Source organism: Sus scrofa, chromosome 15 (assembly GCF_000003025.6).
Source record: "Sus scrofa isolate TJ Tabasco breed Duroc chromosome 15, Sscrofa11.1, whole genome shotgun sequence".
In the NCBI taxonomy this organism is placed as follows: Eukaryota; Metazoa; Chordata; class Mammalia; order Artiodactyla; family Suidae; genus Sus; species Sus scrofa.
In genome coordinates, this window is record NC_010457.5 from 72,449,132 (window position 1) to 72,472,448 (window position 23,317).

General features: G+C 36.4%; 1 protein-coding gene across 3 annotated transcripts in view; it reads right to left on the reverse strand.

Moving 5' to 3' along the window:
* Positions 1-23,317, reverse strand: part of TTC21B (tetratricopeptide repeat domain 21B) — an 82,254-nt gene that overhangs the window by 18,882 nt on the left and 40,055 nt on the right. For 2 of the 3 annotated variants that reach the window (XM_021074790.1, XM_021074792.1), the window contains 8 exons: positions 22,880-22,990; positions 21,985-22,123; positions 16,099-16,205; positions 13,239-13,427; positions 9,280-9,390; positions 7,823-7,904; positions 1,455-1,605; positions 717-878 (listed from right to left, as the gene is read on the reverse strand). In XM_021074790.1, the coding sequence (XP_020930449.1) occupies positions 717-878; positions 1,455-1,605; positions 7,823-7,904; positions 9,280-9,390; positions 13,239-13,427; positions 16,099-16,205; positions 21,985-22,123; positions 22,880-22,990 (1,052 nt within the window). The remainder of the gene's footprint in view (positions 1-716; positions 879-1,454; positions 1,606-7,822; positions 7,905-9,279; positions 9,391-13,238; positions 13,428-16,098; positions 16,206-21,984; positions 22,124-22,879; positions 22,991-23,317) is intronic. The other variant, XM_021074791.1, reaches the window with a different exon arrangement.

A 23,317-nucleotide genomic window follows, 5' to 3' on the forward strand; every position in this document is an offset into this window, starting at 1 on the left:
ATATTCCTGAACCACTTAAATATTGATTTAACCCATTTCTGTTTTGTGGGAGACTGAACAGTTTCAGATGTTGTCTGGCCTAAAAGGTAAACTGCATGCTCTTGAGGCAGGAATTACCTCTTTTATTCCCTTTACATCCCTATACACCCCTAGCCTGCCTTCCCCAATTCTGAGCAAAGGACAAGCAACAAACACAGGCTGACAGAAATGTAACCATGTAGGAGTGGTGCACCAAGGTGGCCAATGGCAGGAGCTTTGAGGTCAGGCAGGACTCAAGTCTACATTTTGCCTCCATCATTTTCTAACTCCTTCACATTAGACAAGTTAACTCTGAGCTTATTTCACGATACTGTTATAGAGAATAAAGAAGGCAGTACATATAAAGTATATAGCACAGGGTTTGGCAGATAGCTACCATTTGTTAAGGAGTTACTATGTGGACAATTTCTGCCAAAGTAATCACGCTCTACAATTCATGCAATTTTCTACAGAGTATCTACGGGAATGTCTTCAATAATATGTCTATTCTGATTAAGGAAACCTTCTAAAGTATTTCATGCTTGTTTCAGAGGACAGTTATTCTAGCTAGGATTTATTCACTGAACTGTCATTTGTGCTATCCTGGAATTTAGTTCTCTTTTACAAGATATCCTTCTTGCTTATTATCCCTAACAAGTATTTCAAAACAAAAGCGTAACTTGTCAAATACTACTCACCCCAGGTCTCTATCCAGATTTTCAAATACTTCACCTCCAACAGTTTCATTATCTGGATTTAAACAGATTTCTATCATATTATAAAGGGCGTTTTGACCCCAGTCACAGTCTTTCCGAGCTTTATTAAAATGTCGAAGGGCATCATTTGGTTCTCCAGTATACCTTATTAGGTGTTTAAAGAAAAAAAAAAAATGACTTATTTAGTAAATATTCTCCAGTATACCTTGTTAGGTATTAAAAAAAAAAAAATGACTTATTTCAATCACTGACTGTAAACTTTTTATTATTTAGTAAATAAAACTACTATCATATTTTAAAATGTAGACATTATTTATTTACTTATTTATTTTGTTTTTGTTTTTGCTTTTATCTAGGGCCGCTCCCATGGCATGTGGAGGGTTTTGTTTTGTTTTGCTTTATCTAGGGCCGCTCCCAGGGCATGTGGAGGTTCCCAGGCTAGGGGTCGAATCGGAGCTGTAGCCACCAGTCTACGCCAGAGCCACAGCAACTTAGGATCCGAGCCGAGTCTGCAACCTACACCACAGCTCACAGCAATGCCGGATCGTTAACCCACTGAGCAAGGGCAGGGACCGAACCCGCAACCTCATGGTTCCTAGTCGGATTCGTTAACCACTGCACCACGACGGGAACTCCTAAAATGTAGACATTTTTTAATTCAAAGAAAAGTGTATTCTACTTTAGTCAACAATGAGAAAAAAATTTTGCCAATAAATATACCAGAGATATAGTCCTTTACAATACTGATACCCTGGCTCCAGTTTTGCTCTGGAGTTACGTTTCTCAGCCATTGAGAAAAATCTTGGAACATCCTCAAGTTTTCCACATCTTCTCAGGAGGTCAATTAAACGAGATAATGTCTTATAATTATCTAGGAACAAAGAATATTTCAGACAATATTTTAGACAATATTTTATAGCATTTGTTTTGATGGTTATAATGCTACTTCATTAAGGTATAGTTTGCTTCAGATGAAGTACAATTTAAATAGAAGTGAAGGAGCGCCTTAGTGTTACAGGTACCTAAAGAGCCTTCTAGAATCAGCCTCTGCATAATTCAAACTCTTAAATGTAAAATTTAAGAGGATCAATCTGATTGCATGTGGCAAATCTATCTCTGAGAACTCCTTTCCTATGTCAGCTGGGAAGAGGGTGAGAACAGTACATCTTGATGATAATATTTAGGGTAGGCAATTAGGAACTTTACTCCAGATTTGCCTTAATGTGTATATGTACCTAACACACTAGATACCAGCTACCATACTATAACCTTAACATCTAAGTCCCAATATGTTAATCCTATTTTATCTTCTTTTGAGGAAAAATAATTAATTTTGTTATTTGGTCTCAGGTATAATTTCTTGGCAGGCTCCTAGAAAGGCTTCTTCTCCCAGTTCTATTCAGTTCTTTCTCATCACTAAGATACTACATTTTGAGAATCATTTTAATATACACTTTTTAAGATTGTAAAAATAATGCATGGACACTTTTGAAAATTTGGGAAAAATACAGAAAAATATAAAGGAGGAAGAAAAGTCACTCTTATTCCTACCAACTAGAGATTACCACATTTTGGTACATTTCCTTTCATACATTATAGTGAAAAAAATCAATCTGTAAGTATTTAACAAAGAAATGTGTTGCTTACATATACACAAAGTTGGAGTAACACTTGGGATTCTGATTTTGTTTTGTTTATTTGTTTGTTTTGCCTTTTCTAGGGCCACTTCCCGAGGCACATGGAGGTTTCCAGGCTAGGGGTCTAATCGGAGCTATAGCCGCTGGCCTACGCCAGAGCCACAGCAATGTGGGATCCGAGCCACACCTGCAACCTACACCACAGCTCACGGCAATGCTGGATCCTTAACCCACTGAGCAAGGCTAGGGATCAAACCCATAACCTCATGGTTCCTAGCTGGATTCGTTAACCACTGCACCACGATGGGAACTCCATGGGATTCTAATTTTGATTCAACATTATACAGTTAACATTTCCCAACGGACATTAAATGACCTTCAAAATCATTTTACTGTTTTTGTTTTTGTTTTTTTTTAGGGCTGCAACTGCGGCATATGGAGGGTCCCAGGCTAGGGGTTTAATTGGAGCTGTAGCTGCTGGCCTACACCACAGCCACAGCAGTGCCAGATCTGAGCCACATCTGCAACCTACACCAGAGCTCACAGCAACGCCGGATCCTTAACTCACTGAGCAAGGCCAGGGATTGAACCTGCAACCTCACCTCATGGTTCCTCGTCGGATTCATTTCCTCTGTGCCACGACAGGAACTCCTTTAGTGGTATTTATAGCAATCTATTACATTTACTGCTCACATTTTATTCTTCTCTAGTTGTATGTTTTAGGTATTTGGGGTCACAAGTTTCAGCACTAGGTTCATAGAAGGGAATTTGTAAAAGTCCTTGTTTAAGCTGTTCTGATCACTTTGATATGTTCTGAATTAAAACATACACACAAACAAAAGCTTCTAAAAGCAACTTATCTTTGGTTCTATTTTCTAATAAAAGAGAAGACAACATATAATCCAGCATTTGCATTTCTGGGTATATATCCCCAAGAAATCAAAGCAGGGACTCAATCAAGTATTTGCACACTGGTGTTCACAGCAGCATTGTTCATAGTAGCCAAAAGGTGGAAACAACCCAAATGTCCATCATTGGACAAACAGATAAGTAAAATATGGTATATACATATAATGGAATTTTATTCAACTTTAAAAGGAAGGAAATTCTGACATGCTACAACATGGATAACCCTTGAAGATATTATATAAAGTGCAATAAGCCAGACACAAAAGGACAAGTACTGTGTGATTCCACTTATCTAAGGCATCTAGAGGAAGCAAATTCATAGAGGCAGAAAGTAGATGGTGGTTGCCAGAGGCTGTTGGGGGGAAGCAGGAAATAGGGAGTTAGTGTACTGAATTTTCAGTTTGGAATGATGAAAAAGTTAGTGAGCTGGATCATGGTGATGATTATACAACAATGTGAATGCACTTAATGCCATTGAACTATATACACTTAAGAAAGGCTAAAGTGACAAATTTTATGTACGTTTTAGCAAAATGAAAATATCACACACACACACAAAACCTCTGTAGGCTTTGCAGCTATTCTATTAATGATGCCAAAATAATCCAGGTTGATGATATCATCATTGCCTTTCTTGACCTAGGATTTTGGGTTTTGAAATTTTGTTCTCTCTACCTTTTGGCATCACTGAAAAGAAGAGCATGATCAGAATCTGGTTTCAGAAAGAGAATTCAAATACTGGCCTTGTCCTTTTAGCTATACAAATCCAAGAAAACTGCCCAAATTCTCTGAGACTAGGATCACCTGCGTTCTTAAAACAGGATTATGATATTGACCTTCAGAGTGCCATGGAAACCAAAAAAAAGTACAAAAGAACTTTAAAAGGTACAAGTGTTGGAGTTCCCGTCGTGGTACATTGGAAATGAATCTATCAAGTATCCATGAGGATGTGGGTTTGATCCCTGGCCTCGGATTTCAGTGAGTTGGGGATGGGGCACTGCCATGAACTATGGTGTAGGCCACAGACACGGCATGGATCCCACATTGCTGTGGCTGTGGTGTAGCCTGGCAGCTGTAGTAGCTCTGACTGACCCCTAGCCTATGGTACTTACATATGCCACAAGTGCGGCCCTAAAAAAGCAAAATAAAAAAAAGAGAAAACCTACAAATGTTAACAGTAATATCTATAACTTCAAATATTTTGTTAAAGAATTAGTCTGTCCTATAAAAAAGGCACAGAATCTAGAAGCTATACTAGATTAGGAAGGAAGTAAAGGTTGAAATTTCTGGTTCCCAATTTTTTATTTTTTGTCTTTTGTCTTTTTAGGGCTACGCTCACATATGGAGGTTCCAGGCTAGGGGTCCAAATGGAGCTATAGTTGCCGGCTTATGACACAGCCACAGCAAAGAGGGATCTGAGCCACATCTGCGATCTACATCACAGCTCACGGCAATGCAAGATCCTTAACCCACTGAGCAAGGCTAGTCAGGTTTGTTAACCACTGAGCCATGATGGGAACTCCCCATTTTTTTACATGATATTGTTGATGTATATGATATACGATATTGCTGATATTGTCTAAATTCAATCTTGGAGGCCAGTTTCTTGAATAATTATCACCTTACAATATTACTGAAATGTATCCATTATTAGTAATTATGAAGTTATAATTACCACTGATAGATTAAATTACATTAACTTGTCTTTTGGTTTAACCATCTCTGTCATTTTTGATTTCTTTCATCACTGTCTTATAGTTTTATAGTGCCAATCTTTTGCCTCCTTAGTTAGGTTTACTCCTAGGTACTTTATTCTTTTTGATGTGATGGTAAATGGGATTGTTTCCTTAATTTCTCTTTCTGACCTTTCATTGTTAGTGTATGGAAGTGCAAGAGTTGTCTGTGTATTAATTTTGTATTCTGTAGCTTTACCGAATTCATTGATGAACTCAACAGTTTTCTAGTAGCATCTTTAGGATTTTCTACGTACAGTATGTTATCTACAAGTGGTGACAGTTTTACTACTTCTTTCCAATTTGGTTTCCCTTTATTTATTTTCTTCTGACTGCCCTAGCTAGGACTTCCAAAACTATGTTGAATGAAAGTGGCAAAAGTGGGCATTCTTGACTTTTTCCTCATCTTAGAGGAAATGCTTTCAGCTCTTCATCATTGAGTATGATGTTAGCTGTAGGTCTGTGATATACGGCTTTTATTATGTTAGGGTAGGTTCCCTCTGTGCCCACTTTCTGGAGAGTTTTTATCATAAATGGATTTGAATTTTATCAAAAGCTTTTTCTGCATCTATTGAGAGGATCACATGGTTTTTATTCTTTATTTTATTTTATTTTATTTTGCCTTTTCTAGGGCTGCTCCCGTGGCATATGGAGGTTCCCAGGCTAGGGGTCTAATCAGAGCTGTAGCCGCCAGCCTACACCACAGCCAACAGCAACGCGGGATTGAGCGTGGTCTGCAACCCACACCACAGCTCATGGCAATGCTGGATCCCTCAACCCACTGAGCAAGGCCAGGGACTGAACCTGCAACCTCATGGTTCCTAGTCGGATTCGTTAACCACTGCGCCACGATGGGAACTCCAGAACTCCAGTTTTTATTCTTTCATTTGTTAATGTGGTATATCACACCGGCTGATTTGCGGATACTGAAAACTCCTTGCATCCCTGGGATAAATCCCACTGGATCATGGCATATGATCCTTTTTAATGAATTGTTAGATTTGGTTTGCTAGTATTTTGTTGAACAACATGTCTATGTTCATCAGTGATATTAGTCTGTAATCTTTTTTTATGGTATCTTCGATGGTTTTGGTATCAGGATGAGGGGGCCTCAAAGAATGAGTATGGGAGTGTTCCTTCCTCCTCAATGCCCTTTGGCCCACCTCCACCCCCACCTTCCCCATACAGGAACATTAATGCCGAGAGCTGAAGTAGTCATCTTGGACACGGTATCTAATGAAAGTAGAAGAACTCCTGATGATACTGAAGAGCCTCTGGGCCTTTCCTGGCACAACCTACTTCTAAATTTCTTTTCTAAAAGAGAAAAATAAAAGCCATAATTATGTAGGCCACTAGAATCTGGGATAGGAGGGTCTCTGTTACTTTCAGCTGAAAGCATTTCTAAATTCTTTGGAGACAGTGAGTAGAAGCAGATGAGTTATGAGAATACTGCAATATTATGTGAGAAATGAGGCTGCTGACACCATGGTGGCAGCAGTAGGGGAGATGAAAGTGACAGGACTGACGGAAGGTAGAGCTAACAGGGATGTGCTGACAGATTGGATGTGGTATATGAGAAAAAGATGAGACAATGGTAGCCAGAAGGTTTGGAACCTGAGAAAATGGATAAATGGTAATGCCATTTACTGAGAGGAGGAAAAAAAAGATTTGGAGGGAAGGAAATGATCCACTGTTCTATTTTGGACAGGTTAAACTGGAGCACCTCTTGCAAATAGGCAGTGGAGTCAGGACTGGACATAGGACAGAAAGCCTGGATGAAGTCACCTAGGGGGTGAAGGTATAAAAAAAGGAGAAAAGGTTTTAGAACTGAGGTATACAACATCCTCACATCTAAAGGTGATGAAGAGAAGATGGATCTAACAAAGGAGAGTGAAATACAGCAGTCAGCTGGAATATGGAAAACCAGCTAAGTCCAGTATCCCAGAAGACAAGTGAAGGAAGTCTTTCCTGAAGAAGGGGATTAAGCTGTGCTAAGTACAATGGCAGGCCAGGTAAGCAGAGAACTGAGAATTAGGCCTAGATCTGGCAGCATGAAGGTCACTGGCCACCCTGCAGAAGCGGCCTCCCAGGGGTGCAGGAGTCAGGGAGGCAGGGAAGACAGCATAGACAGAAATTCCTTAGAGGAAATTTGCTATAAAGGAAATGGAGGAATGGAGTGATATTTAGAAGGGGAGAGTAACTGGAGAATTAAGAGCTTGTTTTTACTGACCGACGTTTTTAAAGCAGGGAGATGTCACAGCATATCTGTGTGCTGACTAGGAAGAAAATGATGGTGTTAGGACACAGAACAGGAGGGGAGCAAAGCCCTTCAGGAGGGGAGAGGAGGCATTCAGGGCGCACAGGTGGAGTGGCAGATGTGGGGAAGACAGTGGCTGGGGACTGGGCAGACCTGGAGATAGGAAGATGGAGACTTTCTCTTCCACATGCTCATGGTTTCTCAGTGATGTGGGAGGCAAAGTTTCTAGCTGAGGACAAGAAAGGGGGAGAGTGTCAGAGGTTTGAGGAACGAGGAGAAAGTGTAGAAGGTAGATGGAGTGAGTGAGTTCATTAGAGAAATACACTAGGATTACCAGGCAGCACCTAAGGGTCCACTTGGAGTCGGCAGTAATAATTTAAAGTGAGACCAGTCAATGATGTTGCCTCTTATAACCATTTCACCTGCTCAAGGGCAGCTGTGGAATAGGCAGACTGCTGGATTCAACCAAGGTTGGGTTTTTTCCAAGGAGCATAATAGCCAGAGGAGAAAGGGAGTTGATTACATTAGAAAATATAATCAGTGGATATTTACCTGGTTTTCGTTCTAAAAGCTGCTGTAAATGAAACACGGCTTGTTCATAGTCCTGTTTTCTGAACATGATATCTGCCACCATCTATAAAGGTAAAAGTCGGTTCTAAAAATATTGCCATGTGTTTTACAAAGCATATTCTTCCTAACAGGGTTTATCACTATGAAAAACACATATGAAAAATATGAGCCATTTAAAATTCAACTACACCTTAAGCGGATTAGCACTGAGATCAGTGTAACAGAAGATAATCAAGGATATGAAACAGATCACTCTCTTCACAAAACTGTATTTTTAGCAGAAAGTATGTTTCAAGTAATTATTTTAAAAACAGAAATTTGAACTTGGCAAAAATAACAAGATTAAAAAAAAAACAAACCAGCAAACCCAACCCCAAACACTATTAAATCTTAAGTATTTCAAAGGAATTTAAAATGACCAAGGGAGTTCCCATCGTGGCGCAGTGGTTAACGAATCCGACTAGGAACCATGAGGTTGCGGGTTCGGTCCCTGCCCTTGCTCAGTGGGTTAACGATCTGGCGTTGCCGTGAGCTGTGGTGTAGGTTTCAGACGCGGCTCGGATCCCGCGTTGCTGTGGCTGTGGTGTAGGCTGGTGGCTACAGCTCCGATTCGACCCCTAGCCTAGAAACCTCCATATGCCTCAGGAGCGGCCCAAAGAAATAGCAAAAAGACAAAAAAGTAAATAAATAAATAATAAAATAAATAAAAAGAAAAATAGTTAAAAAAAAAATGACCAAGACATACTGAGATTTTCTTATTATGTGTTTTAAAAGGGAGACTTCTTATATTTCTTTTCAGTTATAGTGACTCATTTGTAAAAATTACTAAATGAACCTTACAAACTGTCACCTATGTAGCTGTCTGAAAAGTTAAAACCTCAACCCCAGTAAAAGTGAGAAAGAAAACAACTCTAAAACACACCATCTTAGAACGATACATCAAGATTTTTTTCTAACTCTAAAAGTCCCACTGAAACTGTTAAAGGCATATTTGAGTAAATACTTAAAAGTTAGTTTTTAGCAAATTATAGCTTAACCACATGAACTCTTCCTGACCAAGAATCCTCTTAGTTATAAAGACAAATTAACTAGGCCCACAAGGGCAAGTAAAGAACTGACCTAGGTTCTCCATTCTTATAAGTCTTGGTCTTTACTGATAAAAGGTACTAATAATTTTAAAAAATGTGGAAACCTATGTCCAATTATTTTTGAAAATGGACCCACCTCCTGTGATTCCCAGCTATGAGAAACAATAAATTCCCTTACTGGCTTTAAAAAAAAAAAAAAAAAAAAATTAAAAATGTTATTTCTTCCAAAAGCCAACATAAGCCAGGCCTCTCATCTACTATTAGTTTTATCAGGTAAAATTTGAAACATCCATATGGAATATATATATAAAACCCAACTGCCTTAGCAGCACTGAGGTCTCCTGGACTAACCATGGTGGCGGCTTCATTGTCCCGGTCACTCTGGAGGAGCAGGGCACAGTGCCGCAGACAGGCTTCAGGGTCGTCCTGTGCTAGGTATAATCTTGCCAGCTCCAGCATTATCTATAGAGAAGGGCAAGATCAGTCAGAAACTGTTTGGAATAAAAAGTGAATTAGGAAAATGTCTAGGCATGGATTAAACTATATTTGACCAAAAGTGAATACACTAAAAATGCCAAGCATGACAGGCAAGAAAACTATAGGTTTGCTCACCTGTAGTTTCTCTTATCCTAGAGTGTCAGGGAACAGGCCATAACTCGTTTGAAAAGTAGAGAGACAAAAAAGCATTGTAAAAAGAACACTGGTCTTAAATCTGCAGGTAAGTTGCTAGTCCAAGGAGTTCCTGCTGTGGCACAGTGGAAACGAGTCTGACTAGCATCCATGAGGATGCAGGTTTGATCCCTGGCCTTGCTCAATGTGTTAAGGATCCGGCGTTGCCGTGAGCTGTGGTGTGGGTCTCAGATGCAGCTTGGATCTGGCATTGCTGTGGCAGAGGCCAGCGACTACAGCCCCAATTGGACCCCTAGCCTGGGAACCTCCATATGCTGTGGGTGTGCCCCCCCCCCCAAAAAAGAAAAAAGAATCTGACTGCAGCAGCTCAGGTCACTACAGAGGTATGGGTTCCATCCCTGGGCCGGTGAAGTGGGTTAAAGGATCCAGTGTTGCCACAGATGCAGCTTCAATCCCTGTCCCAGGAACTTCCATATACCAAAAAAAAAATTCTAGCCCTTGATGACCAAGTCCCTCTACCTCTCTAAATCTGTCTTACCATTTGCTAAAAACAAACAAACAAACAAACAAACAAAAAAACCTTGAATCAAATTGTCTCTAAGGTATGCTCCAGATTTACCACTATGATTCCAACCCCTTTAGCCACCACTGACCACGGTACTGTTCAGTTATGTCTTAATAAAGGTTATCTTTGCCTTACATCTGAAAGAGTTGTATTAATTTCAAAAAGTTCAATCTTAAACTTTAAACTCTAAAATATGGGTATCTTTTATTCTATATCACTTATTTAAGTATTTTGCCATTTATTAGACTATTTTAAAAAAATCATCTATCAAGATCTGAGTGTAACAGTTTACATAACTGGCCATGTATGTAAATTTTCTACACTGATATTATTTTTACATTTTTTTCATGCTGTGTCGCCTAAGAGGTTTAATCTAGTGATTTTTATACATCTAACACCAAATAGCAATTGAAATTTAGAAGTGTACAAAAGCTGTTTAATAACCTGAATTGACTCATCTAAATTCAGTTACCTGAGACTGTGAAATTGTTTTAAAGTGATTATTAAAACACAGATGAATATTAAAAAAAAGCTTGCAGATTTACTTTATATCACTTGTTCCGTAATTTCATTTTACTTTAATTTTTATTTTATATTGGAGTATAGTTTATTTACAATGTTGTGTTAGTTTCAGGTATACAGCAGAGTGCTTCAATTATACATATCCAAATAACCATTCTTTTTCAGATTCTTTTCCCTTATAGGTGATTACAGAATACTGAGTATACCTTCCTATGCTCTATAGTAGGTTCTTGTTGATTATTTATTTTACATATAGTACATTTATATCCCAAACTACTAAATGTTAATCCCAAACTCCTAATTTATTCCCCCCGCTGTTCTCCTTTGATAACTATAAGTCTGTTTTCGAAGTCTGTGAGCCTGTTTCCATTTTGTAAATAAGTTCATTTGTATCATTTTTTAGATTTCACATATAAGTGATATATGATATTTGTCTTTCTCTAACTTCACTAGATAATTTCTAGGTCCATCCATGATGCTACCAATGGCATTATTTTATTCTATTTTATGGCTAATATTCCACTGTATGTATATACCATATCTTCTTTAGCCACTCATTTGTTGATGGACATTTAGGTTGCTCCCATGATTTGCCTATTGTAAACAGTGCTGCAATGAATGGGGTGCATGTACCTTTTCAAGTTATGGTTTTCTCCAGATAGATGCCCAGGAATGGGACTGCTTGATCATGTGGTAGTTCTATTTGTAGTTTTTTACGGAACCTCCATATTGTTCTCCATAGCAGCTGGACCAGCTTACATTCCCAAGATGACCAACAGTGTAGGAGGCTTCCCTCTTCTCCACACCCTCTCCAGCATCTACTATTTGTTGATTTTCTTGATGATGGCCATTTTGACTGGTGAGTTGATACCTTATTATAGTTCTGATCTGCATTTCTCTAATAATTAGCAATGCTGAGCATCTTTTTATAGACCTGTTGGTCATCTTGTATGTCTTTTTTTGGAGAAATGTCTGTTATAGTAACACAATAGTGGGGGACTTTAACACCACATAACATCAAGGGATGACAGATCATCCAGACAGAAAATCAACTAGAAAACACAGGCCTGGGAGTTCCTGTCATGGCACAGTAGAAATGAATCCAACTAGGAACCATGAAGTTGTGGGTTCAAACCCTGGCCTTGCTCAGTGGGTTAAGGATCTGGCATTGCCATGAGCTGTGGTGTAGACTGCAGATGTGGCTTGGATCCTGAGTTGCTATGGCTGTGGTGTAGACCATCAGCTACAGCTCTGATTAGACCCCTAGCCTGGGAGCCTCCATATGTCATGGGTGCAGCCCTAAAAAGCAAAAAAAAAAAAAAAAAAAGAAAAAACACAGGCCTTAAATGACATATTAGACCAGATGTTTTTTTAGACACATAGTATGTCACAAATTAGAAAGATTTTATTATGGAACATTTCATCAGAAAGCCACAGAATACACTTTTTTCTCAAATTCTCAAGCTCACAGGGAACTTCTCCAGGACAGATCACATGCTGGGCCACAAAGCAAGCCTTAGTAAATTTAAGAAAAGTGAAATCATATCAAGCTTCTTTTCCGACCACAGTGCTATGAGATTAGAAGTCAACTACAAGAAAAAAATACAAACATGTGGAGGCTAAAAATATGTCACTAAACAACCAATTAATCATTAAAGAAATCAAAGGGAAATCAAAAAATACCTAGGGACAAATGACAATGAAACCATGACAATCCAAAACCTACAGGACACAGAAAAAGCAGATCTAATACGAAGTTTATAGCAATACAAGCTTAGCTGAGGAAACAAGAAAAATCTCAAATAAACAATATAATCTTACAACTAAAGCAACCAGAGAAAGAAGAACAAACAAAACGCAAAGTAAGTAGAAGGAAAGAAATAAAGGTCAAAGTAGAAATAAATGAAATAAAGGTGAAGAAAAAAACAGAAAAGATCAATGTAACTAAAAGCTTATTATTTGAAGTGCTATCCTTCTGAAACTATTTCTAAAAATTGCAGAAGAAGGAACACTCCCAAACTCATTCTATGAGGCCACCAGCACCCTGACACCAAAACCAGTCAAAGATACCATAAAAAAAGAAAATTACAGATCCGTACCAATGTTGAACATAGATATAAAAGTCCTCAACAAAATGCCAGCAAACCAAATCCAACAGTACATTAAAAGGATCATACACCATGACCAAGTGGCATTTATCCCAAGGATGCAAGGATTTTTCAGTATCTGCACATCAGTGTGATATGCCACATTAACAAACTGAAGGATAAAAACCACATGATTATCTCAAAAAATGCAGAAAAAGCTTTTGATGAAATTCAACACCCATTTATGCTAACAACACCATTTATGAAAGTGGGCACAGAGGAAACCTATCTTGACATAATAAAGGACATATGTGACAAACCCATAATAATTTTTAGACACTAGCATTATTAATTTAAGGCATGACGTATTTTGAAGAATTTCTAAAAACTATTTTATCTTGCATTTCTTTTCAGATCTTTACAAATAAGCTGGTAAGAAGTTTATATTTGGGGAAATTAGATGACATCTGGAATACAAGTTATTTAAAATTTATAAAGGTACTGACCTTATTATCTGTTTCACAATGAACAAGAGCCTCTCTATAAAACTTAATTGCTTTTTCATAGTCTCGCTGAGCAACAGAATGTTTTGCAATCTCTGCACAAATTTCAGCTGCTAAATGTTTCTGTGCAGGAACTGCGTCTGGCTGTTCCATCTGAACACGTTTTAGTACCCGAGCTTGTAATTCTCGAGCCTAGATAAATAAAAGGATAAAAAGGAATTTAAAAAAAACAGAAAAGAAATTAAGCAGTTCTTAATAACTCACAAGTAGCATAATTTTACACATTTATTTAAGCATTACTGGCCCTCAATCTAACAAAGCTCGATCCAAAGAAAACGTCTTAATTGAAGTCTTAAAAATGTACTTGTTTGCAAATGAGCCAGAATGCACTTATCTTTGCAACTCAAGTACTATAAAAGTACAGGGTCTTTCCCCACTGTCATAAGGACGTACAGGAAGCTCACTAAGGGGGAAATGCAACCATGAAACAAATATTTATATTTATATTCTAGCATCTAGAAATTTATCTAGAAGCTCTAATTAAATAAATGAAAATTTCAACTGTTAATTAAATTAATAAAATAGTATCTAAAAGTTATTGAATTAAATATTGCCAGGTTTCAGGTATTAAGTGCCTCCATATATTGCCAATGGCATATAAATCAGTCTAGTCTTTGTGGGGAACACCCTAGTAAAACATGCTAATGCCATAAAACTAACCAGGCTATCGATTTTAGCTGTGCCATTCTTGAGAAGGTACTAAGGACATCACTTAGGAAAAAAGGAAACATGTTATTTATTATCAAGGAAAAAAAAAACTGTTATTGGCTATAAAAACAAACAAAAAAATCCCAACAATACAAAAACAAAATAACTGGAAGCAATCCAAATGTCTAGCAACAGGGAAATGGCTAGTCCACTGATGGTGTGTACATCTGGTCCTTCACTATGCATATACACCCCTAAGGGAAGCAGATACCTTCTTCCTCAGGGTAAGAAGGCAGAGTAGTTTGCTAAAATGAAGACTATCAGCCTTTCCACCTATGAATCTGGTTTCTGAAAGACTGAAACCTTCCTTTAACGAGTGACAGAGAGCTCTTATGTGTTAGGTCTTCACAATAAAATTTACCTTTGAGGTAAATCATTTGCTCATGCATTCATGCATTCATTTAATGAACAGTAAATGCCCACCATCTGCCACACATTATGCTATACAAGGGGAGCCCTTCTGGGGACTCCTGTCGAAATGTTGGTTAACAACTGGTATTTGATGAAGATGGTCTAAAGCTGATTATTTGTCAAAGCATAATTTTAACCTAGGGCATCATGATAAGCATTCTTTTGGAAATAGATTAGAAAATATGAAATGAATATAGCATGTGGTAAAGGTTAATAGTGTTTCACAAAATTTTTATTTTGGTTATATTAATGCATGTTCAAGTATAGAAGTATGTATACATTTGTATATTTAAATTTAAAATATCAAAAACTTTGATAGCATTTATAAGTTTCTATTCAAATTATATTTGAATTGTATTGTAATATTGAAATTCAATTGTTTTAATTGTACCTTCAAAAGATGTATCTTTTTAGAGATCAGAATGCTATCTATGGTTCTTCAAATTTTATGAAAGATGAATAATCCTTGTGCTATCACATATAAATGCAATGTGAATTTGATTTTGGTTTGTTGGCATTGTCTAGCCATAGTATATTGTTTGTTCTTTTTGTTAGTGTTATTCCACATGTCTGCATGTGTAACACAGGGGCTCATGCAACCAAGGTAGGTGGAATTTAATGATATTCATAATGGAATGAAATAAGCCAAATTCACCTCTAAAATGTTTTGAAAGTTTAAATTTACAAAAATTACACTTTCCTTGTGGCTAATGGTAGCTAACCTCAGGTTAGGTGTAATTCTCTTATGTGATACATAAAAGAGGGGTAAAACACTAACAATAATTAAGGATAAGATATTAATACTGATCTGCATCAGTACATGTCTTTTTTCTTTTGCCTTTTTAGGGCCACACCCGCAGCATATGGAGGTTCCCAGGCTAGGGGTCTAGTCAGAGTTGTAGCTGCCAGCCTACACCACAGCTCATGGCAACGCCGGATCCTTAGCCCACTGAGCAAGGCCAGGGATGGAACCGCATCCTCATGGATGCTAGTCAGGTTCGCTAACTTCTGACCCATGACAGGAATTCCATAGGGTGTTAATAGTGAATTTTTCCAAACATTAAAGAAATAGCATGTGTTAGAAACAATCCTTCTCATGAATATATATGCACAAACCCTGGACAAAATATTAGGAAATATTTTTAAATTCTAGAAATATCTTTTTAAAAAAAATTGTAACAAAGTGACATTTATTTAGGAATATGAGTGGTTTATCATTTGAAAAATCAATACACTATATTGACAAAAAATTGGAGAAAATTTAAAACCGTCTTGATAGATGCAGAGAGTGCATTAGATAAAATTGCAGCAAACCAAAAATTGAAAAATCATCAAAACACATCAGCTACTTAAATGCATCTAAGGATATGTAAAACTTCTACATTAAAAACCACAAAATATTAAGAGAAATTAAAGCGGACAAAAAAAGTGGAAGAAAAAAAGTTAATTCAAATCCTATGACACTAGTCCTATGACTTTATACAAGTCATTAAACCAAGCTTCCTTAGCTATAAAATAGGATTAAGAATATCAACCTTCCATAATTTTTATAATAATTAGCAATAATATATTTAAACAGTACGATCCATTGACATTCAAGTATTATTTCTATCTGACTTATTTCCTGTGACAGCTGGTGGCCATTTCCCACTTTTAACCCTCCCAAACAAAGCTGTTTGTTTACCTGTTGTAACGAAGTGACTGCATCACCAGGTCTGTTCACTTTACTATAAACTTTTGCTAGAAGAACTTGAGAACGTCCATCCTCCATGAGAGCTGAAAGTTCATTTACTATGAAAGAATAAAAAGTATTAAGAAAAAAAAAAAACCTCATTTAAAATAAATGTTTATCTCACATTATCATGCTCCATCATAAGTGACTAGTTATAGTTCCCAGTGCTATATAGCAGGATCTAAAAAAGAATGTATACATGCATGTGTCACTGGGTCACCTCACTGTACAGTAGAAAACTGACAGAACACTGTAAACCAGCTATAATGGAAAAAATAAAAATCATTATAAAAAATAAAATGTTTACATTTCTCTACAGGTTTTTAAACTTTGATTTTGAAAAACTGTGAATAAAGTTTTAAAATGTCCAGTAAATTAACTGAAAAATGGCCAATTGGAAAAAAAAAAAGATTTAGCATAAAAACTGGCTAGAAGAAAAATGAAAGAACTAGATAAAAACTAGAGGGTTTTCTTAGACATATAGAGATCACAATATAACAACACGGATAAGAATTTCAATTTGCATTCTTAGGTGTATAAGAATTTTTGTATGTTGTATACTGAATCAAAAAACAAGACAGGGTAGTTGATACATGCAGTTAAGAAGGTAAATGTTATTTTTTAAATAATAGACATTAAAAAATAAAATAAATAATAGACATTAATAAGCAATACAGTTACAGTTAATAAGAACACTGACTTTAATGCCAACTTGTCTGGTTTTAAATTTAAACTTTATCATTTACTAGCTAATAAGGTACTAGTTGAACAATGTACTTATCCATTCTGTGCCTCCCTTTCATCTGTAAAATAGGGGAAATAATTGTACCTACCTCACTCAGCATGGTGGTAAAACTTAAAAGTTAGCAAATTATTAAATAAGTTAACATACGCAAAGCAGTTAAAATAAAGTCTTGTGCACAGTGCTATTTAAATATTTGGTATTATTACTTTGTAATCTAAGAGTAATAAAAGAACCCTAGATAATTAACAAAAAGATGTTTCTTCCACTTTTTATGGAGTGCATGGTCTGTTCCATACTCTGTTTGAAGTGGTTTACATACATTATTTCTTTAAAACCTCAACCTGAGAGGCAGGTTTTGTTACTGCTATTTTACAAGTAAGAAAAGCTCTAGGATGGTACAAGGAACACCAGGGAGGTTATGACAATGGTGAGAGGAGGGTGGAGACGTCAGAGGAAATCGGCAAAGAGGTGGGAAGGGCCATTTAAGTCCTTATAAGACTTTGGTTAACTCTGAAATGGGAGGCAAGGGTGAGCTTGGGCAGGCATGATTGGACTTCGTTGTTTAAACGGTCCAATTCTGCTGCTGGGTGGGGAAAGGCTGTGTCAGGGTGTGGGGTTGTGGATGGAAACAGGGAGACCAGTGGAGGCAACTGCTGTAATCCACCTAAGAGATGATGCAGCTTGGACAGGGTGACAGCAGTGGAAATAATGAGAGACAGAGGAGGATTCTGAATACCTCCGGAAGGTAGAATCAAGAGGATTTCCTACGAGCAAAGACAAGGGTGAGTATTTTGGATCTTCGCAACTGAAAAGAAAGATGACATTACTGAGATAAAGAAGGCTGCACTGAGACAGATGTGGGAGGCAGATCAGGAATTCAGTTTCAGACAAGTTAAAGATGTTTATTAGAACATGGGTGCTACAATTTATCAGCTAGGAGAACCTGGAAATGTCAAGAAAATTGAGTATTAGATTGCTAATTTAAAAATGGAGATAATTCTATTTGCCTCAGAAACTAACGTGAACATTAACACTGAATAATTAATAATAGATTAATCCTTTACCTATTTTTTATTAAAGACAATGAGTAGGAATGAAAAGTTCCTAGTGAAAATAAGATCTATAGATATAAAATAAAACCTAACTTTATCAATCATCAAAGAAATGCAAATTAAAAGGCCTTTTCTCTATAATTAATACTATACAATGTTGGGACATTTTTACCCTTAAGAACAATGGAGCAAGATTCAACTCTAAGCAGTACACAGTGGTACACAAAGATTCTATCTCAGTAAGATTTCCAACTTTTCTTCCGTATAAATGTGTATTTATTCTTCAAATAAGTTGATATCGACATACAGTAAAATACACAGCCTATGCTGAAAAAATTAAAAAGTGCTACATTTGTCAACATGGAGAGAAGTTATTTTAAGTGAAAAAGTGCATACTGCAGACCTGTAAGTATAATATGACCCCTTTTTGATGGAAAAGGTAAAGAGGAGAGTTTGGGACTAACATATATACACTGCTATATAGAAAATAGATAATCAATGAGGATCTAATGTATGGCAAAGGGAATTCTACACAATATTCTATAATAACCTACAGGGTCAAAGAATCTGAAAAAGAATGGATATACTTGTAACTGAATCACCTTGCTGCACACCTGAAATAACGCAACATTGTAAAACAACTATATTCCAACATAAAACTTATTTATTTACTTTTTTAGGGCCACACCCATGGCATACGGAGGTTCCCAGGTTAGGGGTCGAATCTGAGCTGTTGCCGTGGCCTACACCAGAGCCACAGCAACGCCAGATCCTAGCCGTGTCTGCAACCTACACCACAGCTCACGGCAACACCAGATCCTTAACCCACTGAGCGAGGCTAGGGATCGAAACTGCAACTTCATGGTTCCTAGTTGGATTTGTTTCCACTGCACCACAACGGGAACTCCTCCAACATAAAATTTAAAAAAGAATGAGTTTATTATATCAATATAAAGTATTTAAAAAAGGTAAACCATATCTAATTGTAATTTAATAATTACTAAATTGATTTATCTTTTAAAATAGGAACTTTTGGTTGAAAAAAGTATTATGTTAATTGTGTGTGAGAGAGACACACAAAGACAGGGGCAGAGTGATGGATCAGGATGTGGATTTCTTTGCAAAGTGGGAGAGGGACACACCTTTCATTTACTTCTATAATCTTTAAAGTTTTGCAATGAGCAAGCACTAGATTTTATTAAGAAGTACAGAACAAGTAAATTTGTATGAATTTATAAGAAGGCAATTTGAAAGTATACAATTAAATTTTAAGTGCACATACCTTTAACTTATTATTGTGCTTTTAAGAAAAACAAGCGAGTGTACAATTAAATTTTAAGTGCACATACCTTTAACTTATTATTGTGCTTTTAAGAAATATAAGCAAGTGTACACCAAAGAATGAGATACAAAGATACTCATTTTAACATGGTTTATAATAGCAAAAGAATGGAAAACAAATTGGGGAAAAGTTAGATAGCTTATGAAGTTATAAAATGTTGTGAGTCTATTCAATAGAATGACATGTATGTATTGACCTCAAACCATATCTGCAACATAGTCTATGTGAAAAAGACTGCAAGAATGATACATTTAAAAACAATATGCTTGGAAGTCCTAGCCACAGCAATCTGATAAGAAAAAGAAAAAGTATCCAAACTGGAAGGAAAGAGGTAAAACTGTCGCTATATTCAGATGATATGATACTATATATAGAAAACCTAAGGACTCCATACAAAAACTGCTAGAACTGATAAATGAATTCAGCAAGTTAACAGAATACAAGATCAACATATTGTTAATGTTAATCATCAGGTGCAATTCTTTATACTAACAATGAAACAGCAGAGAGGGAGAGTTAAAAAAAAAAAAAACTTTAAAATTATACCTCCAAAGATAAAATACTTAAGTAATAAACCTGGTCAAGGAGATGAAAGACTTATATATTGAGAAGAATAAAACATTAATCAAAGAAATCCAAGATGATTTAAATAAATGGAAAGACATCCCATGCTCTTGGATCAGAAGAATATTGTCAAAATGGCCATACTACCCAAAGCAATCTAAAGATTTAATGCAATCCCTATCAAATTACCCATGACATTTTTCACAAAACTAAAACCAATAATCCTAAAATGTATATGAACCATAAAAGACCCAGAACTGCCAAAGCAATCCTGAAAAAAAAGAACAAAGCAGGAGGCATGGCCCTCCCAGTCTTGAAACAATACTGCAAAGCTACAGTAATCAAAACAGCATGGCATTGGTTAAAAAAAAGACATGGATCAATGGAACAGAATAGAGAGCCCAGAAATAAACTCATACACTTACAGTCAATCTTCAACAAAGGAGGCAAGAATATACAATGGGAGAGAGAAGTCTCTTCAGTGAGTGGTGTTGGGAAAGCTGAACAGCTCCATGTAGATCAATGAAGTTGGTACACATTCTCACACCATACACAAAAATAAACTCAAAATGGCTTAAAGACTTAAACATAAACCATGACACCATAAAACTCCTCGAAGAAAACATAGGCAAAACATTCTCTGATATAAATTGTACCAATGTTTTCTTATATCAGTCTCCCAAGGCAACAGAAATAAAAACAAAAATAAACAAATAGGATCTAATCAAACTTACAGCTTTTGTAAAACAAAGGAAACCATAAAAAAAAAAAAGAAAAAAAAAGACAACCTAAGGAATGGGAGAAAATAGCTGCCAACAATGCAGCTGACAAGGCATAATCTCCAAGGTATACAAACAACTCATACAACTCAACAACAAAAAGACAACACAATTGAAAAGTGAGCAGAAGACCTAAATAAATATTTTCCAAAGAAGACATACAAATGGCCAACAGGCACATGAAAAGATACTCAACATCACTAACAGAGAAATGCAAATCAAAGTGACAGTGAGGTGCCACCTCACACTGGTCAGCATGGCCATCATTAATAAGTCTCCAAATAACAAATTCTGGAGAGGGTGTGGGAAAGAGGAACCCTCCTACACTGTTGGTGGGAATGCAAGTGGTGCAATCACTATGGAAAACAGTATGGAAGTTCCTCAGAAAACTAAAAATAGAACTACCACATGATCCAGCAATCTCACTCCTAGGAATATATCCAGATAAAACTATAATTCAAAAAGATATATGCATCCCTATGTTCACAGCAGCACTATTTAGAATAGCCAAGACATGGAAACAACCTAAATGTCCACTGACAGGGGAATGGATAAAGAAAATGTGGTACAGACAAGCAATGAAATACTACTCAGCCATAAAAAAGTGAAATAATGGCATTCACAGCAACATGGATACAACTAGAGATTATCATACTAAGTAAGAAAGAGAAAGACAAAATACCATATGATATCACTTACATGTGGAATCTAGAATATGACACAAATGAACCTCTCTGTGAGACCAAAACAGACTTGTGGTTGCCAAGGGGGAGGAGGTTGGGGTTAGCAGATGTAAGCTATTATACACAGAGGGGATAAACAACAAGATCCTACTGTATAGTAGAGAGAATTATATTCAACATCCTGTAATAAACCATAATGGAAAAATATTAAAAAATAATATGCAGATAACATTTAGATATATACATAAATATATAAGACACATATACTAAAATACAGAAATGGTTACTTCTAGGGAGGTTTAATAACAGGGCAAGTAAAATTCACAGGAGAAACTGAAGACTTGCACATTATATTCTTTAATTGTGCTGATTTAAAAAAAAAAAAAACCTCTAAAAAAATTAAAGACGTTTAAATTGCAAATACATCTTGTATTTAAACAGGTAAAGGAAATATCCTTTATGTCACTTAGGAAAGTACTTTTCTTAACCCAATTAATTAACTATTTCATAAATCTGTTTTTAGATTTTTTAAATATCATATTTTAGTAAAGTGACATTCTGATAAATGGAACAACCAACCTCACATGCTGAGGATACAAATTCATATTACTATAATATAAAAATAAAAAAGATGTCTCAAGTATATTTTTTCAAATCAGAAAAATTTTCATACCAGGTTCATGCGCTAGAGCATGCTGAAGAACTTTTTCTGCTTTGTCATACAATTTCAATTTTAGTAAGAGCTCAGCCAGGTCATAGCAAAGATAATTCTGCTGTCCACTCTTCAGAGCAGCTTCATAATAAGTGATTGCCTAAACAAAATCCATTTCAGTTAGGGAAAAGAGGCAATGAGAGTGGCATTCAAGCAGAGATACTTCTATACATTATGACTTAAAGCAGCTTATGCACATACTTGCACTCTAGGTTAGGAAGCCATTTTTCTTATAGAATCAAATGTCATGCAAGGGCTAGTATTTCTTGTGACAAGTAGTTAAAGAAAAGTATTTGGTCAAAAATCTTTACGAGTTTTATTCCGGAAGTTAGTGAACTTTATTGAATGTAAATACTTTGCTAGCTGTTGTACTTTTGTTCTATAGTTACTAGGAACAGGACAAGGATTATAAGAACTAAAGGAAAATCCATTATCCTTACTAGAAAACAAGCCAACCATTAAAAAAAAAAACCCCTCAAAGCATATGGTTTACAAATCTGGTTCAAGAGAAAGTACATCTACCATGCTCTGTCATATCATGAAAGAGATGTAAATAATAGTAAGTTTATCATTTCTTTGGTGGCAGAATTTTGGTGTAAAATGAAACCTGAAGTAAACTTTAGGGTTCAGTCTTTGCAAAATGCAGCAAAGAAGAATCTGAAACACTGAGAAAGTCTTTAATTCAAATTTCAGTTTGTAGAGACAAATCTGGAGTTTACAACCATTAAGATACAAATGGGGAGTTCCCGTCATGGCTCAGTGGTTAATGAATCTGACCAGGAATGATGAGGTTGCAGGTAGAACAGTGTTTGCAAATTTGATCCAACAAACATATTTCAAAATTTAAAGTATTTACCTTTGAATAGTTGTGAGTTTTGACAAGCGCTTTCCCAATTTTGCTTGCCAAGGTCCCATCCTTTGGGTTCTGGTTTAATGCTTGCTCATAAGCTACTATGGCTTCTTCGGGCTAATGTTGGCAGATAGAAAAAATAAGCAATAAAATAACAGCTTAGCTGGCTCGCATTCAATGGGAACATTTCTACAATTGAACTCTACATTTGGAATACTTAACAAGACTAAAAGGACACATATTAAGTCTAGAAGCCTTAACTATTTCAAAGAGGTGACTCACTAGCACAAGTATAACTTGTTAGTATAATCCCACCCATGTCACATATACCCACGTCTTCATACATAGTCACATGAGAACTATGAGACAGCTTCTTGACTTTTCATGTGGCAGTCACTATAAAAGCTGGAACCAGAGGGTCAGAGGATTGCTTCCCTTTGAAGA